Genomic DNA, 27,484 nt, shown 5'->3' with positions numbered 1-27,484 from the left:
ACATTTAAAATATTATCCTACTATCTTACTATTTTAAGCTACAAAGTATATGAAGAAAAAATATAATGTACAAAATAAGTTTTAGAAAGGAAGTATCATTTGTTTAAAATAAATTAGGTTGAGTTTCTCTAATCACAGTGTCATTTTAAGCAGCAGATTTCAGCCTCATGTATCCATTTCTTTAATCATGAACTACAGGCAAAGTCTGGGTTTTTTTCAAAACTCTGAATAAACTAGGTTTGGGTTGTGCTAAAGAACCAACCTGAAGTGAGGTATTTTTTCTGTATCTGTAGGAGAAACTACAGTGATGGAAAGCTATTTATTGTCTCAGTGGCTTTCAGTTCAAGTTGTTTCACCCTTGGTGTGACTATGGAACAGTCCCTATTTCTCGATCAACTTTGTTGTAAAAGATTCAAAGGAACAGAAGCAAAATAAACCAATACACTGATAATGTTTTATGCAAAATTGAAGTAATGATAGAAATAAAAAGTATGGCCTCTTATAAATTCTGTCACAACTCCAGGTTTATTTTTAAAAGAGAAATTAATGAAAGTACAAAATTAATACAGAGCTATGCTTATTTTTATTCCTGCTGTATCATGACTTTGATGTTAATGGCTGTATTGTTGAGTGTCATCAGATAGTTGTCATACCTCTTCAGAATGAACTTTATCATCAAAATAAATAAGGGTGTAATAATATCCAAGATCACCATAAAGAAAATCTGAATTTCCCATTTCAACAAGAAGGTAATAGGAGTTACAGTCATTCTTGGTAAGAGGAATAGGTTTATCATGACAGGTTATGTTCTATCTATCCTGTTTTAGGAGGGGCACTTAAATTTACCGGTTTCCACTCTTTAGGGATTTTTGAATGTTGGGGTTTGTGTGCACATGCTGTTTCTGTGGTTTTTCTTCAATTCTTTGACTCTCAAAATTTGCTAGAACACTGTAAAATAAAGAAAGTTTCTCTGAAGGGGAAGACAAAATCTGGGCAATTTGAAATGTCAGGTTTTTATTTTGGTGTAGGTGTTCTTTGTCTCAGGAGCTTAGCTGTTGCAATGATTTGGATTATATAAACCAGGTATTGTTTGTTTTCTGCTGACACTTTGCAGCCCCTTTATGTTGTCTTATTTGATAGTAAGCTTTGCTGATCATGTGGAAAAGATTGATCGAAACCAGGTGATTCTGTCAACTCAGAACCTGTTTTGTGTTGCAAGTTCTTTTTTGAAGAAAAAAGAATATATTTAGAATATAAAAGTATATTTTGACAAATCTTGCAACTATACAGAGGGGGAAAAAGAAATAAAAAAAAAGTCAGTTATAAATCTTGTGACAAAATAGCATTTCTCTTACCTGGTAATGAAAAATTTTGATCTAATATGACAGTTATCTTGGCATAACAGCAGTGACATAGAGTGTATTCTCTCTTAATTAGGTAAGTATTAATCACTTTTTCTTCCAGTGTGAAAAAAGTTTAATATCATGTGCATCTTATGATGGCCATTAATTATTAATAGCAAAATTGTCTGTGTCTTTTTTGCTTACAAACACAAATAAAAATACATTACAATGTTTAATCTAAGGAACATTGCTAGAGGCACGGGACTTCAGGTGTCTGCTCATCCCACTGAAGGATGGGCAGAGAAAATAGATGAACACTGAGCTACATTATTTCTGGCACATGTCTGCGCAGCTTCTTTGAGTGTCTTCAGACTATTCTGGTGGTGTGCAAAGTATGGAAAATCTTGGAAAACCATTTACTGCCACAAAACTTTATAAAGAAGGTATGCCAACACACAAACCAGCTTTCAACACTGCTGGAAGGCAGACTTGAACTGAGTCAGCAGAGGAGAATGGAAGAAAAGCTGCTTTACTTCTGGATCCGTGCTAACACTGGTTTAGCTGGCCAGTCTTAGGTTACTAGTGAGAGTAATAGTAATGCAAGGCATTAAGAGTGGAAAGCTTTCTACAGCCCTTTTTAGTTGAGTTTGCTGACCACCAAGACTAATAGGATCCTTCAGCTATTCTCACAGCTTTCATATCTGTTTAATAAAGCTGCTTTTAAAAAAACAAAACATATTTTCAATTATTTTTAGCCAGGAGACTTTTTCTGTGTCACACACAACATTTATTCAAGAGGCTGTTTAATGCAAGTACTGTAGTATTTGTTTATTAAAGCATGTATTATTTAGAAAGCTGACAAGTATAGCAACATGTATTACCTGACAGACAGGAATTCATCTTGCAGGATATTCCAGTCTCCTCATTAAGCAGCAAAGTCTGTTCTTAGCTTTACCAAGAAGTACTTGTAAAATAGGTGAGTCTGGCTCCTAAGAAGACATTCCAATCTGGTATGAAGTAACATATGTATGAATCTTTCTAGATCCAGGTGTCATCATTGTCTCTTGTATAAATACTCATTTAGATATCTTACAATCCATTAAAATGTGTTGATGAGGAAGATAGTTTTTATCTAGCTTCCATGTGAAATCTGTTGTTAAACTATTTCAGTTGCCTTTCAGGACCTGAAAGGCAAAATATGCAAGGCCTCCTGAACTGCATAGAAAGGGTGTGATGAGGTACAAATATTGGTGAAGCGGTGCATTTACTTTGAATATGGCTGGATTTTCAGCTGATGTGGACCTCAAGATGAGCTGAATTTTCTACAGCAAGCTTTTTCATTTTAAGGCATTTCCTTGTATTGGTTTATTTTTCCATCCTTATGACTCCTAGAGAAATAGGGAAGATAACCCCCATAACAGTATTCTGATTTTTTATTTCTTTTTATAAAGTTTGCCCAAAGCAGACATCTGAGGAAATGTCTTCCAATCGTGATTCAAGCCTTACTAATGCACCGGTGCAAAGCAAGCTAGTATCTTCCTTCCAGCAGCACACAAAGAAAGCACTTAAACAGGTAAGATTGTATTGACTGATCATCAGTTGGCTTCCCTTTAGCATCTCTGTCATTCCTATGTGAATGGGATGTCAGCAGAATTTAAAGAGTCTTCTAAAGATTTTTAGTGCTATGTTTAGTGGCATTTTATTGGGGGTTTTGCTATGTTTTTAGCAAGGGTGCAGTCCTGCTTGTAGTGAGTTTAAAGGGGTTCTAAGTGCAGTAAGCACTTCAAGTCAATTTCAAGTAAGCAGAATTCTTTATATTATATTATCACACCCCTGTGTGTGCATTTGTGTTGAAAATTTTATGTGAAGTTAAAAATAAATTTAAAAACATTTTGAAAGAAGTGCTGCAGATATGAAAGACTCTAGGTATACTTTTTCAGTTTTTCTTTATGATCTATTAAATATTTTTTTTCATAATGTATTTGCTACTACAGGGTATAAAAATGGAGTAGGGTTATTTTTATAAAAGAACCTTATGATTTGGATGATTTAGGTTCCATGATAAGTATTAAAGCTTGCAAAAGCAACTGGTAATTCACCTATTAGCTGAAAGCATGATAATGTGAAAATTATTTTCTAGCATTGACAAATTAATTCAGCTTACAGCCAGAAAAATGAAAAAGAAAAGCTAAAAAACTAGAATTCAAAAAACCCCCAATCATTACTTCTTCTCCATTTCAAGTTGTGACTTTTCTAAAGTCTTAGGATAGTGAGATGATTTTTTAATTTTTCTCACAACTGCTCTCCTAGCTATGGTTAATGGAGATCTTGTATTTCAAGGGGTGGTTTATTGCTGAGTTCTTTGCTTAGGCTTACATTAAGCAATACCTGTCCACATCTCCTCTAAACACTTTAGTTTTTCATGAGTTTAAATCCAGTAAAATTAATAGATGTTTATCATTCACATAAGGTTGTGTTTTATTTAGAGGCTTTGAGAACTGAAAAGGATTATTAGATTGAGGTATTTGCTCTTGAACAGTGGGAACAAAACAGCTCACTAAACATTAGGATACTTGTGAAAATTTACACTTTTTGGAAACTCTTCTCTTTTGTGATCTGTGGACTTCCTGAGGGGTGGAGAGAGTGGGCGAAGGTAAAAGAAGGGAAAAAAGTTCAAAGCCACAAATATTTGAACTTCTGTAATTGTTTAAACTCTACCACTTGTCACTTAGCAGATACACAGCATTGAGAATAATTTTAAAAGGGCAAATTAATCAGAATAGCTTAATTAATATAAAAAGTCATAACATTGATGTGAATCTTTGAAAACATTCCCTAAGGCAGTAGGGTTAAAGCAACATCAGAAAGTTAAGTAATCAATAAAAAGGAATTAGTTTTAATTAAGTTCATGGTAATTAGGTCCTGTACTTCAAAGTATAAGAGTAGCATTACAACTATCAGCAGAATGTTTTCTCTATGCACAATGTGAGACAAATGGGCATTTTTATGATGAAACAGTAGATTTGTGCTTTGTTTTCTCTTAAAGTTTCAGATGTTGGCTACTGCCATATATTCACACTGCAGGTTTGATTTGGTATTGTAGCAGAGGTGAATAAACCTTAACAGTGATTTTATTTATAAAATTGCTGGTTTATATTTATTATTTTGCCTTCCAATCTTTCAATTGTTTTTATGGATGCATAGTACCTAAAATTCATAGAAAGAACCTGTCAGACCTTTGAATACAGAAGAATCTTTTAGATACACTATGCAACACTCTTACAACTCATACAAACTTACTGATTCCATGCTAAAGTAAGAGAGGATGAGCCATCATGATACTCTCAGCAACTGCTTATAATATATAAATGTATATATACTGTATATAATATATTGTAATGGGGTCCTCCTTAGCTATTGCTTTTTATCTGCTGTGAAACAGTCTTCAAAGAATGAAAACCTACAAGATAGTTTTCAGTTTCCTACTCAATTTATTTAAAAGCAGTGGGTTCTTTACATTACTTTGATCTTGTGTGTATTTGTTTTGTAACCTCTAAAAATAAAGTGAGAGGGAAGTTGATAATGTGCAATTCTGCTTGAAGATTTGAGCTGGAAATAGAAGATTTCTCTACTGTTTATCTACTTATTAACCACTCATATGTAATTCTCTTTAAATTATTATGTGCTGGATTTACATATGATTTGCTTTTTAATGAATTCTGGAGATATATTTGTGGGTTTAGATTGCAAAGAGCAATTTCATATTTGGCTTGTAGCAGCCAGCATTTTAGGATATTCTTACTTATCAAATTAGTCAAAATGCAGCATTTCTTGAGCTCTGCAAGGAGCGTGGAGAAAAGGGCATTTTTTGAGCCCTGGCTCTTGGTTTTGATTTCTGTCAGGTAACAGTGGATTTGGGGTGCTCTGCAGGGACTAAGGAGGTTTGCAGTTGCAGTGGATTTTCATAAGGTCTGTGTCACAGATCAGCCCTTATGTCCTCACCTTTCAAAGGCGGGGCTGCCATTTTGGTCAGTTTCCACCTTCCATGGTGTCCTTGTTGGGAAAGAGATTTTGGGGGTTTTACCAATGGGTATGTTTCGTTCTTCCCTTTGGTTTCTGACAGAGTTTCAGTTTCTTGTAAAATGCTTACACTTTGCTCTGAGTTTAAAGTCCCACAAACCAGTTCCTGTTCACGAGGGTATAGACAAAAGAGCCTATGGTATAGAGCTGCCTTTTATGCTTGGCTTTCTGATGGCAGATTTTACAGATTTCTGTTTCCCTTGTGCTGTTGGAGGTGCTTGGACATGTGTGCCCAGCTGTTGATCTTGTACCTTTGAAAAGAAGGCTTATGGCACGCTGTCACATGCTGATTTCCTATCAGTATTGATCAGTTCCATACTGGTTTACCTCATTTTCACACTCGAGAGTTTTGGCATGCAGACCCATGTAAGGACCTCTTCCTGGGAAAGTACTGAACTACACCTGCATCTGCTAGCAGTGGTACATGGTCACACTACTGTGTGCATTATTCTTGCTCTGGACAAGGCTAACTCCAGTATGGACATCAAGTCATGGCATAGTATCTACATGCTTCTGTCTGGTCCAGTTTCTGTTCCATTGACTTGAGGTGATACTTTTTGTGGAAGTCTTCGCTGTATACAGATTTATCTGTATCTATCAAGATGTTCTTGGAACATTTCTCAGAAGAAACGATCATGCCTGCAAACTGGCCTCATATAGGTAACACTGAGAATGTGTGAATATCCAGGACATTGAGGTGGTGTTAGTGTCTGTTGGACTCTGATAGCCAAGTGTAAGAGCACTTTGCCCTTCAGTGTACCAGGTGTTCCCTGGGTCAGTACCAAGAGAGGAGAAAGAACTTGAAGATGCGCTATAATGTTGTCTGGGATGATAATAGACTTCCCAGACATGGAAGAAAATCCTGCCTCCCTTTTGGCACTTTGGAATCAGCACCAAGAAGGGTACCCATAAATTTTCTGTTGGGAGAAGAGAAGGATACTCCATTCAGACTCAGGATCTGAATACAGAACCAGGACATGTCTGAGACTGTGCTGGGCATCCAGATCTCTTTGTAGAGACAGAAACTCCAGAGACAGCAGCCAAGTGGGTTTGGGAGGAGAGAAGCTCAGGAAATAAGGGAATCAACACAAGGTATGTCACTGCCATGGTTTGTTTTGTTTTCCTTAACTTTGGGCTTTGTCTGCATGCTTGGTGGCTGGGTTCATATATGTGCCACTATTTAATTCATAAAGTGGGTAGATGCAGTTTATTAATGAGAAGGAAGGCACCCATTTGTAGGATTTGTTCTTATAATAGAAATGGCAACTCCACCCTTTTTATTTTATGTTTTGTTTTGTTTTTTTCCTGTGGATGCTGTCATGCCCCAAGCAGTAATAGAGCTATGGGGAAATTATGGTTTAGCTCATGTGTTGCTTCTGAATTGTAGGACATTAGACCTATGCAATTCCAAATAACATTTCAGGCTGACATTTCTACCACAACTGTAATTCTTATTAGAAACCAACCTACAAGAGACTAAATTTCAAGATGGTTAACACTTTAATTTAGACCTGATTTACCCAAATTCTTAGACCTAGTTTATCAAGATCTCTATGTTTCTTTTTTTTATTTTGGACACAGGTGTCCAAGTGCCTAGGTTGGCACTGAAGGTAGAATCCTGATCTCCCATGATGCTGGTGTGAATTTGCTTTCCTGTCTTCAGCTCACATTGCTTACCTTTCTTTAAGAGAAGAGCAAACTCACCAGTCTTGCTCCCTCCACACTCATTCCATTAGGACTTCTTTCCTTGACTACAGCCAGATACAGGTTATCTTGAAGCATTTTACTGTCCATAGGACTCATCCAGTATGAGTCTGTCTGTCGTGTCTCTCCTTTGACTCATTTGAGCAACTTCTCACTCACATGCTCCAATATAAGCCTGATGTATTTGCCTGCCCTTCTTTCCCTTCCTCACCCTAAAGAAGCAAAGGTGAAAGAGGAGATTGTTATGATTTTGTCCTAATCACTTAGAATTTAAGTGCAGGGTGTCTTCCTGAAAGGCTCTGAAAATCCACTGTGAACTGAGAGGTATTTTTTATGCTAAATTCCTCGTTACAGAGAGTTTGCTGCAGTTTCTCAGTGTCTCTGTTAACCACCTTCTTATGTTTCATTTCAGATGCAACAAATGTACCAATGCCACAGTTGGAGAATTCTGGCTCCCTAGCTGAAGCATTTGATCAGATGTCTGGCAACATAAGTGATGATTCTTGACAAATTTTCCTGACAACAAATGGAAAAGAAGGAAAACATGTTGCTTTTTGACTTCTAGAGAGACATGGGAAGGGACACTGGAGTTTACAAAATGCATTCCGGAAAATGGAAGTTTGAAGATGATAAACTAAACTGATTTTCTGATTGCCAAGACAAGTCTAGGGAAGAGGACAGACAAACTATGGCAGGGAGACTGCATAATGGGGAAAAGAAGCTGGGAGAGCAAGAGTTCCAGCAGAAGCTGTTCAGGGAATACATGCATTGCCCGAAGGCTGGCTGCACGGTATGTCCCTCTAAAGGTCCCTATGCATGGGCAGCATGTACCAGCTGCTCAACACAGTGCTTTGGTAAGACGCAAGACTATGTTTATGAGACTCTCTTCTGGGTCATCCCCATGGTCCTCAGCCCTTACCTGTGATGGAAAGAAAGGGAAAGGAACCCTCACAATCCCTGCTTTCTTTTTGTACTGCTTTTTAATACCTACATCCCAGCTGCTGGAGCGTTCTGCTTGTTTCTCCTCTGGAGCTGTTTGCACAGCATGCTTTTTACAGCGCTCCTGCACCTTTTCTGTTTTAATAAATTTATTTTACAGAATTTCTTAGTCTGAAAAAGAATTTTAAAGCAATTTTAAGTGTTGAAGCATAGTTGCCCCTCTTCCTCAGTGCAGGACAGTATTCCTCATTTAAAATATGTCCTGGCATGAGCATTACCTTTGTTTAAACTTACCACTGCAACATAGTGGAATCTTCTTCCCAAATATAGGTTGGAAGTGTTCTCTTTCTTCTGTTCTGTCAATGCAGTTTCTTTTTCCAAGTTTCAGGTAGTCAAGCTGAAGATAGCAGCCTATTTCTAAGCATTGCATTTGTCTGATAATGTGTTTATTTAAGTAGCCTGTCTCTTAAGTAGCCTGGGGAACCATTTCAGATGGATTGGTCATTGCCATTGCATTAATGAAAATATAATCGCTAGAGACTGGAGTCCCAGTTAAGCTTTTCCAGTGGAGTTACGTGATTTTTCCTTTCAGTGGCAGTGAATATCTGAATATCTTTGGGCCATGTTAAAAGAACAGCTTTTGATTTGAATAGTTTGTAACATGAAATTATAGCCAGTTGACAATGAATCATGCCTTACTTTTGAAGCGCATCCTAGAAAGTGTTGGCCTTTTCAGGGAAAGGCAGGATTTGGAACAGCTCACAACTCTTCAGAGCTCTAGGAAGCCTCCTACAAAATGTTGACAAGCAGTTATCTACAAATGGTATTCCAGGAGCTGCTGGGTAGGTCCCCAAAGTGTGCTCAGGATGTGTGGGCAAGTGGAAGTACCCAGGCTGAAACAGAATGTCAGGCAGGAAGACATTACACTGCTTACACTGGTGCAGTGTAAATTCTCTGAGTGGTAATATGAGATTTTTTTGTATGGGGAGTCTAGCCATGAAGCCCCTGCTGTATGCATTGGCCCCTGTGCAGAGTGTATTTGAAAATTTGACCCCATGGAAAGTGTTGATTACTTTTTTAAGATTTTGTATTGACACTGCTGTCTTTAATATTAATTTGTTTTTAAACTGCTTTCTACAAATGTTTCCTTACCTATATGTGCTTTGTTGTGCCTAAGAACAGATTCCCCCATAAAACACTTTTTAGCTGATGGATGTTGTTAATTTTATACTACACAAACCATTAAAAAAACTCAATTCTTCTCTTTGTAAAAAAGCTTTCACTGAGTTGAGGCATATGCCATCATCATTTCCATTCACATGCAAGTCAAAACAGACATTGAACACGTCACATGTGTTTTTTGTCCTTTTTTTCTGTGCTTGGGAAAGCACCAAAAACGTTTACTTTGCAGTCTGTCATGATCTGCTGCAACTGTAGCTGTGACTGCGTTATTGTGATCCCATAAAAAGTAGTGCTGGCTTGCAGGTGTACAGACACATGTGAGTAGACAAATCTCTTTGCCTCTGCCCCACAAAGGTCCAAGCCCTTCAGTTCAGTGTTGGTTGGTAGACAGGTAAAAGTTCATTGTTAATGTGTGCTGTAGTCCTAGAGAAAAACCCTGAGCCCTACTGAGACCTAAAGAGCAAATCTGCAGCAAGACATTATTTTTATTCCAAATACAGATGCATCACGAGGTAGGAGGATGGCATGGGACAAGAATAGATGTTTATTTGAGAAGGTATTGGCATTTGTTTGAAAATAAATCCCAAGTTTCCAAACTTCCATCTTGCTGATTTTGACACTACTCTTCATCTCCAGATGAACAATTGTGTACACTTGGCACCATACTGACATGTTTAGTGTACTAGTCTGGTTGGAGGTAAATTAATTTCCTTTGGAAACAGTACTGTGTGCTTTGTAGATGTTTCCATAGGACATCTTTATTGTGTTTTAATCATATGATTGCATGCTTATAACCGAGTGCTTTGTTTATGTTTAATATAAGAATCAGTGGCAACCAGGAAATAATAATGGGTTTACTCTTCATGATTTGTGGTGATTATTGTTTTAGTTTAACTGCTCTGTCTATCCGTGAAACAGGTAGCCACTGAGAAATTTTAATTTAACCAAGATGTGGGAATTAAAGGCTCTTAGTTTTACGAACAAAATGAGGGTGAGAGAGAAGACAAAGACTGAATTTTATGGTGGTGCTAAGTGAATCAGTGATAAACCATAAACCTGTTTCATCTTTGTCATTTTGGGATCCATAATCATGATGTAGAGTTGTTATTTTATTTTGTGCAAGACACTTTGCTCAGTGTATCATAGCTTGTGTTTTCACAAGGCAGAATGGAGGAATTCCATAGCTTTACTTTTCTGATCCATAATGTGTGAAATTTCAAAGGTTATGTTTCATTACATGAGTTTCAGAATGTAGACTTGACATTTATAGAACAAGTAGAAATCTGGGACGATGTTGCTTAATGCAACCAAGTGTTACATGTCTTTGTTGATAATAACTTAATTTTTAACATTCTCAGCTTGTCACGCATTTAAGCTCAAATGAAAGTGGTTTTCTGCATTAATGGTTTATCTGTGTGCTCCATTTTTTCATTCTGAGCTGAAAAGATGTGGGGAAGAAAAATAAAAAAAATTGCTGAGCAGCAGTAAAATCAGAGCACAGAGGCTGACATTTTGCTTCTGGTGCTCTTTTGGGGGAGGTATTTTGCACCCATCTCCAGTTACTTCTTAATTTATATTGTTTCCTTTCATTCTTGCTCGAAAGACAACTTTATGAGTTTTTACTGAAGACAGTCAACCATTGTGTCACATGGGTGAAAAAGTCTTTCCTGTGTTAAGATCAACTAAACATAAAATTATCATTCATAAGAGCATATAATGGCATTCATGAAACCTCCAAAATACTGCTATACTCTAGTAGGGATAAAAACTCACTGAAAAAAAGAAGGAACCTTGATCTTGTCACCTCTTTATTATAAAAAAAAAAAAAAGCTTGGAATTAGAAATTCACTGATAATTTCATGGTGTTTTTCTTTTGCCATTTATTTTCAGAGTTTGCTTTCTTGATTCTCATCTTTTTATTTTATTTTGAATTCTTTGGATGAAAATGGATTGATAGTTTACTTAAAGATTTTGGCAATAAAAATAACTTCATTAAACCAAATAATTATGCCAAGCACTGTATAATGACCATGGCAGTGTTATTCAACAGATGGTCACAGGTTCATTTTTATGAATGGGAATACTGGGAATTCTCCATACTCATTATGTGCGAGAGATTCACAGATGTCCTTTGCAAATCTGCTTGTGAAAGGCTGGATGTAAGTATTATATTTTGGTAGTAATTTTAAGAGAGCTTGTAATGTTTTAACTTGTATGTTACATGAACTTTCATTTCCTTTCATTTTTTTTTTTTTTACTTATTTGCTGTACAAAGAGGATGGTAGTAATGTGTTACAGAATACTTCAACAGTGATCAGTTCTAGGTATTTAAAATGTGCAGCTTTTTTAACTCAAGCATTTAGCATGAAGTGATTGAATGCATTTGAAATGTAAACATAGAGAAAATGATATTTTCTTATTACAGAAAAATAATCTTTATGTAAGCTATCATATGCGCTACATGTGTTTTTCTCTAATTTTCTATAGCGAAAATGACACCTCACTGCTTGGTAAAATCATCATCTGCTTCTTGCAGTTCTGTAGGAAGTCCAGCTAGGAGATTATATATCTCTAAATATGGATGAGATGCAAAAGGCTGTGTCGGTAAAAGATGACAATGCAGTACGTGTTAGTTACTGTTTCCGTATCTACAGTGATAGCTGGAACCATTTTTCCGTGGAATAAGTTGCAACATTTCTCATTTTCTTCAGTGCTAGTTATAAATTTGATTTATTTGGTCATGATGACTAGGAAAGCACTAAATTAGCTTGGCGCACTAAAAGCTCAGTATAGCAGGCATTTGGTGCATGTTTCACTTGGAGTAATCTCATTGACTTCCCAGCTAAGTAGAATTAATCTTGGGTTACAAGATTCTTGTCTTATCCTACAGTAGTCTTGTATTCTAAAATGAATATCCCTCAGGCTAGGTGTAGAAAAGTTATATATTTGTCCTCAGCAGAGACTAAAGAGATTGTCCTTCGTTTAAACTTAACTCGTTCTAATGTTTGGCTTCCCTTGGAACTGGGTGTCAGTCAGCAGTTTCTCCCACTGCTGGATTGCTCCTAGGGTTGTCTTGCAAAGCCTTGCTGTCCAAAATTTCAGATCCTGCAGCTTTCAAATTCAGAGGAGAGTTTAACACCAAATTTTTGTGATTAGCTAGGCATATCACAAGAAGAATGTCTGTGCAGAATCTCAGCCATCTCTTTACCCTGCAAATCATATGTTAGATTATTTACTTGATATCTTTGTACCTTCTTCCCCTGTCTCATATCTTTCATTTGACAAATGAAAAGACAGAGAGGCATGGGGAAGATTGTGTGTCTATTCTCTGTACACAGGGTAATTAATTTCTAATTCATTTACTTTGTGTTAAAAGTTTTACTTAGATTTAATGTCCACATTGTGGGGGGGTTGGGTTTAAGGGGAATTTTGGGGTTGTATTTTTTTTGTTTTATAGCCTGTCCCTCAGGTGTGTGTAGCTTTACTATCAGCTTGATTTTTAGACTTGGGCCCTTATTGGTGATCAGTTCCTTGCGCTGTGAAACTGAGGGACTGGCAGTGAATGCATGCTAGGGAAAAAGAAACCCTGAAAAGCAAATGTTTGTCAAGGAGAAATGGTGTCTTTAAGGTTTGTGCTTGACCCTCACGTGTAGAGGTGCTTAGCCTGTAGCTTGAGAAGTGTGCTATGCCTTAAAGGAAATAGTTCTGGTAGCTTTGTCTGCTCCCAGCTGTATTTCCTCATTTAACTGTCCAGGGAGTGTATTGCGTTAGTGCCCCATGGGCATGAGTTGGCCTGTGTTTTTACAAATGCCAGATCAGTTGCATAAATGTGTGCTTAAGGAGCACAGGGGGCCTGCCAGTAACAGAAAAGAAGGTAAGTGGTGCTTCTGGCAAATACTGGGTACAGCTGCCCTCGCTCCAGCGGCACGCGTCTCATCTGAGGTGTACAAGCACTGTCGCTGGTGGTGGATACACCGCTGCTTCCTTCCTCTCCTTCATGGGAGTTCAGTCTGAGCTTTGAGAATCAGCTGCAAGGCTCGACAAAGAATCTGCCTTTGCCACAGTGGCTGTATAAATGGTTAAAATAGTATTTCGGTATGGATGCTGGCAGCAAGGCTATGGACCCTTGGTAGAGGTGGAAATTTTCTTGGAAAGTCAGAAGGAGGCAGGAGGAGAACATGGAGCGTTGTTTGGGCTCTGACCATTTGCCTTGGGTGGAGGAAATGAAGATGACATGAGGTAAATTGGCTGTGGGGTACCATGATACAAAGTTTGGGTTGTGGTCATATGGGTGTATTGGTAGTGCAGACATTGCCAATTTTTTCAGTTAATTTTTGTGAACTATTTACCACTGTCTCTGTAGTATTACTGTTAATTAAGAATCACCTGATTTGACACTTAGGTTTGCAGGGTCATATTTGGAAATTTGAGGGATTTCTGAGAAATGTTAACACTTTAGAATTTTCTGTCCACTAGTCTGGCTGTGCTTGCTCGATACCAGTATGAATTTTCTGTCTCAAAAATGTTTGAGGTATAGGCTGTTCTTTATGGTTTTCTGCTGCATTTTTGGTTCAGTGCAGATCTGACCAGCTTCCTCTCTTTGTCTGATTTCAAGTGTTCTCATTTGCTTTTCATTGCACAGTGCTTACGTGTCTTTTAAGAAGTACAATAAAATGGGTTAATCCATGAAATAGCTTCTATGTGGCCTGGTGTATTTTACGTTGTGTAGAGTGTTATTTAGAGGAATAGACCAATATCGATTTCTTTCTTCTCAGAGGCTTTTTTTCCTATTATTTGGCCATGTGAACAATTTGGAGAGTTATTACAATCCATTAAAGTTACAGACTCAAACCTTATAGGGTATCAGTCATTCATGCTCATAAACCTATAGGGATAATTCATATAAAATATGTTCCTTGTTGATATGGTATTACTTCAATAAATCCCCCAAGTTCATAACACAAATCACAGTTGTGAAAATAGAGTGCACAGTAAGAATGGAGAAAAATAGATAGGAGGCTAGGAGAGATCTGTATTAAGCCCAGCCCATTCTGATTAATTCCAGGATTTTAATGCTTGCAGATGTATTAAGTGGCAGGTATTCATACTTGTATGTTTTAAGACCTTTTGAATGAGATATCATTTTCCGTATAAAACAGTCTGATGGGTATTTGCTATTTCTAATCTGTAGATATTTTATATTACATTATCAGCCCTGTATTCGATACATTTATGAAACACAAAGCACTACCATTTGTAGAGATTTATTCGTGTATCATTTTTCCCCAGATTTGCCAGAACACCATCATGTTCGTGTTCTGAAGGTTAATGCCCAAAGTCAAACAGACAGAAGCCAAATGCTGCAAGGTTTCCAAGATTAGGACTGATTCCCTTCACGAAAATAAATGATTCCTGCCATGTTCAGTGATTTTGTGCAGCACTACTCACGGCTGAGTGAGTGCATCAATACTGTAGTCCTTACATGCTGTACATACTGATGACACTCTGTGTTAACTTGATTGACTGAGCAGTATACTGGAGAGGATGCACCTGCGAGAGATGTGCAGGCATATATGTTTTTGTTCTGGTTTTGAAACAGTTTGAGTTTACCTTTTTTTTTGGAAATCTCAGTTTCACATTTCATGGGTTATCACGTTGTGCTGTTAAGGTAGAGAAAACAGTTACGTGCTTCTTTGTTGTCAAAACTGGATTGGAAAATGATCTAAGGTGCATCTTCTTTCTCTATAAAAAAAAGGGAAAAAAAGTCTGATTTTGTATTTTAAAAGAAAATGACATAAAGAGGACGAGTGTGAAGTCTGGCAAGTCAGTAGCTGTGTAAATTACGCTTATTTTAAGGGATTCAGTTTAATGGTAGAGAAATGTCATGTGTAATTCACTTACAAGCATTGTTTTTTGCTACAGTTTTATGTTTTGTTATCGTTTTTGTAGGCTTTGAGGCAACAGCAGAAAAGAAGAAATGGAGTCTCAATGATGGTAAACAAGACTGTTCCTCGTGTTGTTTTGACACCATTAAAGGTGTCCGATGAGCAGTCGGATTCACCTTCAGGTAAATAGCTAAAGAACTGTTTGCAAGATCAGCTCTAGTCACAGAGCCTTCCTCTGAATCAGATGTGTAGCATAAAGAATTTGGAATTGCTGAAATAATATTTCCACTGGGTGGCTTTGTTTAATGTCTTTATTTCCTTACCAAGACTCGTGTCTCAAGGATGGAGATTTTTCTTTAATAAAGAACTGAAGGCACACAGTAAAATGACAATTGGTAATAGCAGCAGCTTTAAAGGAATGCAAAGTAACATTTTGTTTGGCTCTGGAGCTCTAATGGAGGACCACATGCTGGTATTCAATGCCATAAAAAGAGGCGGGGGGGGGGAAGGCAAGCTTCTCTGTGAATGTGGATTTGTGTCTCAGTTCTGAATTGCAATACTCAAATCCTTTTGTTAGCTTTTCTTCTTCTTATACCATGCTTATCACTGCAGCATAACCTTGACCTTTATCTCTGGTGGTTAAGTTGCTTCATTTTAAGAGGTTTCTGTGACTGTGTTTAACACAAATTGACAATTGTATTTCCAAACATATCTTTTCTTTAAATGTTTCTTCAAAAAGAAATGATCTTTTTTCAGCCTTAGGTTGCTTTACTGCCTCATAACTTAAGGTTAAAATATTTTTAAAAATATCCCCTGGGCATTATAGAACTATGTTATTTTTATTAGATCACTGAACGTTTTTATTGACTGCAGTGTTCAGTAAACTTTAGTTTTCAGCACTTAATTGATTTATTGAGCTTTTACTTCCAATTCCTCTGTTGAGGAGGAATTGTATTGTGACCAGAAAAGTATATTGCCTTTCAGCAAGAAGATGTCAATTTTTTTTTTTTAATCCTATTTTTGTTTTGTTTATGGTGTAGGGGGTGCTGAGGGGATTGTTAGTAAAAGTGCAAAAGCATCATATTTGAGGGATTTTACTTTTTCAAAGGATCGGAATCTAAAAATGGTGAAGCAGATGGTTCTGATAAAGAGATGAAACATGGGCAAAAGTCTCCAACTGGAAAGCAAACAAGCCAGCACTTAAAGAGGTTAAAAAAATCTGGTTTAGGTGAGTAGGAGTAAAATAAATATCTTACTTATATTATTGCTATTTTTCTAAACTCTGTGTTCTTTTGGAAAGTTTTATTTTTCTGTTTACCTCTCCATTTTTCAAACTCAACAGCTGACCCTTTCTCAAGAAGACATCTTTCTGTCTAACTGAAAAATCCATGGTCAATTTTTTTCATCCTCAGTGGTTGCTTTTTAAAGTTTCACAGACCTAAGCAACCACAGTCAGAAAGGTGATTTAGCAATTAGATTCTGATTGTTATCTAATGACTTTTTGGGGGATGGGGTGGTGTGTAACAGATATTCTTTCTTCATGGTGAATTTGCTTGCCTAATGTGCATTTATTCCCAGAGATAATAGCATATTTGCTTACATGCTTGCCCAATTACAAGTTAACATTCTCTTTTCTTCATTTGCATTATTGCATGTCATATATAGAGAGAGATTTAGATTATAGAGGCATAAAAGTTTTGTTTGGTTCTCCTTCTTTGATTGATTTAGTTCTTCAGTTGGATCTGTAACTATTTTGAAGTTACATCTCTTGAAGTGGTAGATAGAGTTTCTGGTTTTATTTTCTATTGGTTTTTTAGTGATGTTCATGGATCATGTCTTGTAATTAACAAAGAATTTTCTCTGAAGAGATGCTAACAGTAAATTCTCAGTCTCCATGTGATAGGCAGATTTTCCTGCTCTGCATGAAATTTAATTCAAAAAGTTCCCTAGGGAGAACAAAATGTAGTGTTCACTAAGACTCTTCTCTCTGCTTAAGTGAAGTCAAATAATGACATAACTGTTTCTTTATCTTTAGAAAGTACTTTTTTCATTCAGCAGAATGCTGAATCATTTAAAGAAGTATTTTGCAATGTGGTCATATTGGAAAAGATAACAAATGAGCTTTTTGTAGTGGCTAAATCCTGGAAGTTATTTTATGTCTATCTTTGTGGGGATAAGATTGTTCTTCTTTATTAATCATCCAGCCTAGTCCTATTTTTATATATAATGATCCTGTAAAATAGCTCCAAGGCACTTTACTTCCTAAATGTCATAGGAGAGTTGTTAAATGTGCTATTGCTGGTTCCTGGCAGTGTAACCTATAAGCCTTGTAACCTATAAACCATGAAAGGGTACTTTGGTTTCATACATGATCATTCTGCAGATTGTCAATCAGTCCCATGTGGATAGCTAGTTCTCTGTGTTGATCCAACATCATTATTCAAAATAGACAATATTCCTTCAGCATTACGGTTTTTGCTGTGTCAAGTTACATTCAATGTTAAATGATTTCCTGTAATTTTTCCCTACATTTGAGACTGAGATATATAATTTCAAGTATACATTCCTTCCCATCTTCAGTTATGACATCAACCGTTGGCTGATGATATCAAATTAATTCATTAGGCGTTTTTTGGTGGATTTTGGAAAATAAATCTAGTGTCCTTCTGGGACACCACACATGGAATGCGGGGAACTTTGTATAAGGTTTAAGGGTTTCTGTTCTTGTACCTGCTGAAATGTTTCTCTCATGAAACAACATTTCCTGGGATGCTAAAAGTGCAGTTGTAAAGCAGCTTTAAGAAAGGTCCAGGGTCCTGTAGAGTGCACAATTCAGGTCCAGGTATTGTTAGATTGTCTGAAACACTGCTGATCTGCCCAGCATTCACTACATGTCGTGTTTGGTAGACTTTCTGAGCTCTGATTAAATATGATTACTTGTTTTCCCTTTTAGTTAACAGATTCTGCCAACTGTGTGATTTCTGTCCTTTTTCTGTTTTCATTTTTGTACCTTGCTGTAGAACCATGGTGCTCCCATCTCCTTATGGTTAATTCTATATGTTGAAGACTAAACTCTTATTTTTCCAAGGCTGCAAGCCTGAGTTTCTTTCTTGTCTTACAGTTTCTATTTCTGATCTGGACAGTGATACCCCTGAACTATATAAAGATTCAAAATGTCTTTCTCTGTGGAAAACAACATAAAAAGCATTGGCACATGTTTTGTCCTAAACTCTTCTCAGAGCTATGATTAGTGATGCACAAGTGTCATACTTCCATGCTGCTCCCAAATCCTTCACTAAATCTTATTACAAACTTGGGACCTGCTACAAAGATACTAAGTTAGCCATAGGAAGGGTGAAGGAGAGAAAATTATTCTGAGCAGATTTTGAGGCCTTTTTTTAAGTAGGACTGATGGTGTGGGCATCCGCAGTTTGCTGCTGGCCTAGAAGCAGTACACACATCTCTTCCAGAATCTGATAAACCTCCATTGTATTCTGTAAGTGAAAGCAGGTCAAATAAATCAGAAAATGGAGGTTTGACTCTTTGTCTTGGGCTTTTCATGCTATGAGAATACCTGCCACTGGAGGATGTTGCTGAGTTTGCAGTCATTTTTGCAGTATCTTATTTCAGTTTGGATTGTCTCTGTGTGTTATGCCTTCCCATAGGATATGAAGAGCTAGCTGGGGAAAATGCTACCCTAATTTGGAGTCACTTAGAAGACAGGGATATGTATTTTGTATTGATTAAAGAAGAGAATATACATACAGGCATTAAAATTCAATACATCATACAACTTGTGTTATGCTCAGGGACTGTGTTCTTTTTACATTTATATTTAGTGGATGGAACAGATGGTGAGGATAGTTTATTGTGATGCATTCATGAAAATGGGCACTTCTTCCATGCAATCGTCCTGTATAACAGGGCATTCAGTTGTTGGTAATGGAGTCTTTGCTGTACTGAAATAGAGCATGTTAGAAATACGTTACCCTGTGCTGGGTGCAAAGTAGTCCTTGTCTCATTCAGTTGCTATGGGCTGCTGAAAAATAAAATTTATTTTATGGGAGGCTGTGACTGAAGTGGAGTTTTTAGAATTTACAAATCTTCCTGTAAATTTACGAATTTTCTTGGGTATGTATATTTTGTCATTACAGACTTTCATGGAAGAGACCACCATAGGTCCTCTAAGAAATATAGAGCATAATTGCATTCCTTCTATTAATGTTGCTGTTAAGTGGCTCATAGCTTTTGAGATATTCCTAATAATCTGTATGCCCAAATTTTCTCATTTTTGAAACATATTTATTCTTCTTAACATGTCGGTTTTAATTGTTGCTGAGAAGTCCTATGTAAATGCCGAATGCTATCATTCATCATAGCAGTGGAATAATCTTCTAATCACTTTTTAAGAGATTCTTATGGGGTTTGTGTTTTATATAGTTCAGGCCCCACTTACACCATTTTTGAAATATTTAAAAGTACAACAGACTGAAACCTGAAGAAGTTTCTTGGGAGGGGTTGGAAGCTTTTGAGTTTTTCCAGCCACCTGGACTTTGATATGTCAAGATTTAGAGGAAGAAAAAAGATTGGAGCAGTATATAAATACCTTGAAGGAGATAGCTCTTTAAGAAGCTTTAAAAGGTATCTTCTAAATATTATCCTAGAAATACTAACAAATCAGACCAGACAGGATCTCCAGAGGTTATCTAATTTGTTCATCAAATAGGTCAAAATCAGATATGCATCTGTCATTACTGACAGGTATTTTTCTAACATATTCTTAAAAGATTTTCACTGATGGAGACTAATACCTCCGTATAGATCTAATCCAGCGTCTCCTTGTTCTTGGTGGTTGAAAGCTTTCTTTTCCCAGTATCTTAACAGATATTTCTTACTGTGCAAGAGTTTAAGATGAGAGCCTTTCTGTCCACTGTGTAAAGTAAGAAGACTTTATTCTGTAGTGCTGTGCATGAGCAGTATGTGTATTTCCCTTTCCCTCTGCTGCGTCTTTATCTTACTCCTGGGTTTGTATCATTCCTCACATACTGTTTACTAATCTCACAATTCCTGCTGCTGCCTTCTCTGTGTTGGTCATTTTAGATCATCAGTTCTTAGGAAAATTCTGAAAAATGCTTTTGCTTTTTGTGGTTAATGTTTTCAGACATTAACATGTTCTCATCTCTTTGATCACTCTATTCACACAGGTAGTTTTAGCAGGTGCGATGGGACAAGTGTAGGCCATAGGGCGCTGCTGATGGCAAATGAGAAGCTGTTCATGATTGATTCACATCAGCCTCATCAAGCAGCCTTTTGCTTGAAAATAGATGCTTATATAATTATTGCTGATGACATGACAGGATTATTTTCTGTGGCTGTTGGGTTCGTCTTGAGCTGGAAGTAAGAATATGTCAGCTGTGATGTTGACTGGAATATAAGAGGTCAAGAGACAAATACATTTTCTCTCTTGGATATAAAACAAAAATATTTTATATTCAAGAGACAAATATAAAATACTTGTTATTATTATACAAATATAAAATCTGTTAAGACACCTAGAAAAGGCTATGTTACTCTTCTCAGAGCACCATTTCTCTAGAGCTTATTGTATTATAAAATAAAAGCTAAAAACTTAAAAAGAAGACTTGTTCCTACTCTCTTCCTTTATTTATGTTTAAAGTTATTTCTGTTTATTTACTCCAGGACATTTGAAATGGACCAAAGCTGAGGATATTGACATAGAAACACCGGGATCTATTCTAGTGAACACTAACCTGAGGGCTTTAATAAATAAACACACCTTTGCTTCTTTACCTCAGCATTTCCAACAATACCTCCTGCTTTTGCTCCCAGAAGTAGACAGGCAGGTAAGTAGCATCATACGATATTTCTATTTTTAATGAGAGTTTTTTACAGTGTGTTTGCATAGGCTGATTTGACTGACTAGGAATTGTTCCAGGAAAGAATTAGAAAATCTCCGTACTTTCTTAGGTAAAACTCTTAGATGTAGAATGACTGTAAAGTTAATCTATGAAAACCAGCTCCTGCTTCTTTGCTTCTTCAAAACTCTGCAGCTCCCTGATTTGTCTGAGTGGAAACTGGGCAGCAAATCTTTCAAACTTGCCAAATCACTTAATTAGCTTTTTTACCTGAAAAGAAGTGTTGAAGATAAACCTCTCATTCTTAAGACTTTCTTTATTTTGAGCCTCTTTTCACCTGTGACCTTCCTTGGTGCCCTGCCAGCAATGTCCAAGTCAATATTAGTTCTGTTTGTTCTCCTGCTCTTCACCTTTTACACAAGCCTGTGCATGCTCTCTCAGCTCCAGTGCACTGAATCCACTCATTCACACCTTTTATAATTAATATCTTCTCCAGAGCGTATGGCTGTGTGCTCAGATCTGTTGAGGAGAATGATTTGCAGAGTAACAGGCTGGAAATAAAATTTCAGTCTCATAATCTTTCCTACAATGCCTGGTCCTTCCTGCATTTGTTGGTCAGATTGCAGAGTTTATTAGAGCAAGAAAAAAAAGTCTTTCCAGCATGTCTACTAGTTAAAATAGAAAAGAGATTTCATTTACTCACTTGCCTCACTTAGGGATTCAAACAGTCTTACCAGTTTCAATGGGGAATACTCATGCACTTAATTCAGACTCATTAACTTACCCAAATAGGGCATCATATTTTTTTCAGATAGTCCCTCTTTTATAGTAACTCTAGTTACTTTTATATAGTAATTAGAGAATGCAGATCACTTAAATGAGTAATTAAAACCTGCATCTTAAATCAGTATTTCATTTCAGTATTGAAGGTTTTATTTCTTAAACTGTTAGTAGTTAATCTACTGCTAAAGCAGGGAGAAGTGCAATATGGCACAAAAAGAGAAAGAAAAATTGTATTGATGTACGTTTACTCAGCCTCTTATCAAATTAGATACTGTATGTTGTGGACCATAATTCTGGATTTAATAACAAAAGGCTTGTGAAAGAACATCAGAAAAAGATCCATAGGAGAAACAATATAAATGTATTTATTCTCAAGCTCCCACAATGCAGTCAAAATCAATATTGACAAGTTTTCTTAAAACTTTTTTCTCTGCTGTCAAACAGATTTTAACTTAGTGCTCAGCAAATATTTTTCTCATAGTTTTGATTTTTTATTCTCTTTCTAGTTAATTCATCAGAAAAGATTAAAAAAATATGCTAGGTAAAATCATGTTTTCTCTCCAACAATCAAAGTTCATAAATTACATTTTAAGTATGGGGTCTTTATTTAGAGGTTTTTTTCCCTTTAAAATTTATTTTTTAAAATAGAGTATCTACAACTGACAGGACACTTACCTTCTTATCAGTCTTCTTACAGCAGAGTATTTTGGCAAGAAATTCAAGAGAATATTTGTTGAATTTAAACATGCCTCACTAGTTAAAAGCAGTGCATTTTTTTTAACTTTAATTTCTAAAAGCATTCATGTAATGCATATAATATGTTATTTCAGAGGCCCAACGCTACATAATTGGTCACTGTTACTTCACAAGCAAATGTTGTGATGAGACATTTTCAGGTGTTCTTCTCTCTGTCATTTTCTTGCAACATTTTGTGGGTTTGTGTAGCGTGCCAGATTTTCACCTGTATTTGGAAGGCAGGAGTCATCAGTCATCTCTGGAAGTTTAATGGAAATGTTTGGCCTCTAAGTGTGAAAGTCTGAAAATTGTTTTCAGATGGAGAGTGGTGTAGCCCTGAATCCTCACTTTGCAGAAGTCTTAGCAGGGAAAGAAAGGCATCTCTTTTCTTGATATCTAAGAATATGTCCTCGGCTATGCCTGAAGTGTGGCGCCCCAGATACAGACTGATGAAAGCAATTGAACTGATGTTCTTTTCCTTCCTGTGGCAAGTGGAAATTGCCAGTGTAGTGCTCAAGGATCAAATAAAAGGAAAGAGAATTTTAGCCAGGGACCTCTGGTGGGAGTCTCTGCTGTTGGTCATTCTGACTGAACAAGGCAAAGGTATTCAGTTTTCCTCTTTTATTTCTACTTTCTGAATCAAATGGGGCATCAGGCAAGCAAAAATGGTGCAACACTATTCTTTGAGTTAGCTGCACATCTCTGGGGTTTCAGTTTTATTGTTTTATATTGTTCTTTCCTTGATTTGTATGAAAATTCGTATTTCTGCTCTTCTGGCTCAGAAGTGTTTCCTCTCTGTATGCTGCTCTGCAGTTGGCTGCTGTTGTCTTCCCCAGAGAAAGCTGCATTTCTGTGTTGCCATGTGGATATAGTATGTGAAGTACTGTAATAAATGGCACTATAAAAATGTAATAGAGTTATGCTATTTGTGTATATATAGTGATCTGTGAAATAAATTACTAATGAAGTGCAGTCTCATTTAGGCTTTATTACTGCTCCACATAGAAAAACCCCATGATGAATGATTCTTTGTCATTTCTGTCATAAACACCATTTTTCTGGGTGGTATAACTCCTCCTCCTTAAATCGCACTCAGCCAAAACTTGTCATGCATGTGTCAGTTTGAATAAGCATTTTTAGAAACCATTAGTTAAGGGAGTTGAGGTTTTCTGGCTTTTTGTGTGCAAGTGTTTATTATAAATGAATGACTTATGTCTCAACCTTGGCTAGTCTAATGCATTCAAGAAAGGTTCAGGGACAAGTTGGGATGTGTTTTCTGTTCTTTCTTTTGTTTTCAAGTTTTGTGGTTGCTATCAGGGAGCTATTGGAGCCCATGGAACAGAAAGCCTTAGGAAAGATGTACCAGAATGGAAGAAGTTGAGAACAACTCTTCTGATGTTCATTCTCTCATTTCTCCTACTCCAACAAGATTTTTGACTAAGTGGAAGAATAGGATCATTGCTTTTTTTTCCCCCCTTGGGGAAAGATAAACTGTATCATGATTTATAATTATAATTTAAATTTATTTCAGCCTGCATTTTAATTTAAATTTTATTTCAGTAGCAATGAGGTCTTGTGCAATTTTCTGTATTCAAAAAGCCTATAAAAAAAATTGGAGCAAGTTGGCAGTTATGGTGGATGCATTTTATCAAGGATTTTATTGGTTTTGATTTGGGTTAAGAGGGAATAAGTGTGTAGACATTGTTCAAATCATAGAAACATAGAAAATCCTGAGTTGAAAGGGGCCCATGAGGATCATCAAGCTTCTCACCCTGCACAGGACAGCCCCAAGAATCACACCGTGTGAATTGTCCAAACACTTCTTGAACTCTGTCAGTCTTGGTGCTGTGAGCACTGTCCTGGGGAGCCTGTTCCAGTGCCCAACCACCCTCTGGGTGAAGAACCTTTTTCAAATGTCCAGCCTAGACTTCCCCTGACACAACTTCAGGCCATTCCCTCGGGTCCTGTCACTGGACACCACAGAGAAGAGATCAGAGCCTGAGAAGCAGCCATGTCCCAGACTTGTCTCTTTAGCAGACTGCCCCAAAATCTTGCATCCCCGGATACCAGGAACCTCATGACTGAAATTTGAACATCCAGGTTTCCAGCTCTTCTTTAATCTGTATGGATTCAAAGACTCAAAATCCTTGAATCTCAGCTGATACAGAAGCCTGTTGGGTGACTCCCTGGGAGACCTATAGGACTGAGCTGGAAATATAGAAAACATGCAGGTATAGAAATTATATGGAAACAAAAGTCTCTGCACAAGAAATTTCAGTTATCGCAAATTCCAGCAAAGTATTTTGCTTTACCACTCTAATTAGAACATTCTACAGCTAAAGAACAATGGATTTTTCATCAAATACCTACTTTTGCCGTTGATATATATCTAGCTGATAATTACATGTAGCAGCAGCCTTCTTGACCACCTCTCAGCAAACACCTTCAAAGCAGGAAGTTTCTCTCCGTATCTAAATTGCTGTATGGCATCAGTGAGTCTTTAAATACTAATTGAACAATGTATGTCTGTACAACAGGTTGCTGAAAATGAATGGCAATTAGCAATGGGGTGTCTACACCAGCTTTCCTTGTTGGTGCTGCTGGGAAGTCAAATTCTTGCTCTTAGCACCGGGGTATGGGCAAAAGAAGGGAAACACACCCACCTACTTAGCTTGCAAGACAAGAAATGTAACATTATCTGAAAAGTAGCAGAAAGCTGAAGTGATTTTACTAATCCTTAGACAGCTAAACAAAATGTTCTTTTCTGAATGCTCTGAAAAAAAGTGTGTCCTTCCAAATTCTGTGACTGCTTAACATCTTTCTGATCTTTGAGAATTTAGCTCTGTCTTTGATTTTCTCTTCTGGTAATTCTCTTCTCTTCTTGGGCTCTTTTGAGTCATTTGTGATTTGCACCTGCCCCGCCCTTTCACGTCAGATTTGAGTTTCTTCCTACAAAAATACTTCAAAGCCACCTCAGATGTGTGTTTTAGGTATCACTGCCATTTTATCAGACAAATTCTATTCAGGAAGAACATTTAAAAAGTAATATCTTATCTCAGCTTTACTTGTTTAATGAAGGAAATTTAGCAATTAACTAACTTTTAGTTACAGTTTATAAGTAGTCAGGTCAGTTATTTAAATTAAAAACTTGAGTATTCTTGAAGAATTACTTAAGTCATGTAGTGTTGCAGAAGGGCCTGCGAATATTTCAGGTCAGTAGCAGACCTACAGTCTACTAAAAAGAAAATCATGATGTACAAATCAAAAGATTCTAAAATGCATCTTATTCTCTTTCTTTTGATTTTTAAATCAGAAAAACCCAAAATAATTACTGTCTCTTGGGTCAGTGGTAGTATTGCTATACATTCACATCACAGCATCCTTTTAAGGCCTGTGCATGTTCTGTGTTTCTGTCTTGGCCTGTTCATTTTAGGTTGGTGCAGTTTGAATCTGTCACCTTGTAAAGATTCCTTCTCACCTCACACTGAGAAAAGGCACAAGGTGATGTAAGTTAGTGATCTACTCTGTTCTGTTTAAACTAATAAGAAGTAATTTTGGGGAAGGTTATCTACAGAATTCCAATTCAAACCTCTTTGTTTCCATGCAGTATGAATCAGCCTAATATCTGTTCCTACAATTTGAGCAGTGATAGCAAAAAGTAACCATTGTTTTTGATGTGCACAAATTACTCCTACTCCAAAGCACATCAGTTAGAATTCTGTGGTGGAGAGTGGGTAATGAATAATACAAAATATTCTTTTACTTGTAAAAGACAAGAAGAGGAGAAGTCTGGTATCTGACATTGTGAACACTTAGTGTTTAGTATGTATCTTACTGTATATTGGTTTTTATTAGAAGAAAGTGAAGCTTGATTTTCACAGTTTGTTTCTTGTAGCAATGTGACCATCTCCTTGCTTGTTTTATTAACTTCATCAGTGCTTGAGGATTATGTTTGCCATTGCATTTTTGCAGAATTGCCTTTATAAAAAGACCAACTGCAGAAATTAGTGCTGTGTGTATTATTTGCTTCCAGGTTTATTTTATGTTTCTCTGCGTGGAATTATTGTGTAGTGGTAGTTAAATTGTTACCTTATCATACTTAGCTGTCTTTTTGCTGATATTACGACATTATAGTTGTGTCCTTTTCCATTCTCTATCATCAGTAGCTTTCAAATATTTATTATTATGTTCCTGTAAATGTTTTACACTGAAATAGTTTTAGGGTTATGACAAAAGCATTTAGTTCAGAGGAGAACATTTGCAATTGAAGGTTAAATGTAACATATGTCATCTGCACCTAAGCAGATTTAAAAAGCTGTTAAATTGGCACCCCTGTGTGTGCAGTAATTGAAGGTCATTTTATGTCACATTTCTCCCTTTAGCTGACATTTTTTCTTCCATTTTACTGGTTGATGTGGACAGCATGGTGTCATTGTAATGTGCTTTATTTGTACAGCTTTATTAAGGTAGTTTTAATGCAGGTATCTTACAGACTAGATGTATGAAGAAAATCCAAAGATTTACACTGCCTTTTCACTAAGATTCTGGGTCTGATTCCTGAGCTGAGCTAGCCAGGGGTTTTCAGACAGGGGACTACCCCCAGCTGGCCTTCTGTCCATATGCAGGAAGTTAATATCTATTTTACGTAGCACACTTGTATGGATGGTGTATGTGTGTATTTCATGGTCATGTATTAACAACAATCATCAGTTTCACTTTATGTGAGTTGAAAGCTGAAGCACTTTACTTCAAAATCCCAGTTGTCTTTAGCTACAAGAAAGCTACTCTTTCAGCTTCCCTAGGCAGTCCAGAAAGGCTCACTGCAATTGCCTTGCAATCTGGCTGCTCTGATTGATGTGGTAATGGAATTCTTGTTTGCTTGTTTGTAGTAATCCCTAGAGGTCCTCCTCAGTATCAGTAGGTCTACATATGTGAATAGGAAGCTTTACATTTTTGA

At 36.8% G+C, this 27,484-nt stretch overlaps 1 protein-coding gene across 4 annotated transcripts in view; it reads left to right on the top strand.

The window, feature by feature from the left end:
• Window positions 1-27,484, top strand: part of ASXL3 (ASXL transcriptional regulator 3) — a 127,886-nt gene that overhangs the window by 66,602 nt on the left and 33,800 nt on the right. For 3 of the 4 annotated variants that reach the window (XM_086889270.1, XM_086889244.1, XM_086889250.1), the window contains 4 exons: window positions 2,795-2,916; window positions 15,198-15,315; window positions 16,242-16,361; window positions 20,834-20,997. In XM_086889270.1, the coding sequence (XP_086745396.1) occupies window positions 2,795-2,916; window positions 15,198-15,315; window positions 16,242-16,361; window positions 20,834-20,997 (524 nt within the window). Of the gene's footprint in view, window positions 1-2,794; window positions 2,917-7,600; window positions 7,918-15,197; window positions 15,316-16,241; window positions 16,362-20,833; window positions 20,998-27,484 lie in introns of those variants that run through there. The other variant, XM_086889259.1, reaches the window with a different exon arrangement.

Source organism: Cyanistes caeruleus, chromosome 1 (assembly GCF_971803275.1).
Source record: "Cyanistes caeruleus chromosome 1, bCyaCae1.hap1.1, whole genome shotgun sequence".
NCBI classification, from domain to species: domain Eukaryota; kingdom Metazoa; phylum Chordata; class Aves; order Passeriformes; family Paridae; genus Cyanistes; species Cyanistes caeruleus.
The sequence above is the reverse complement of the archived record's forward strand: the minus strand, read 5'-3'. Positions and strand labels throughout refer to the sequence as shown.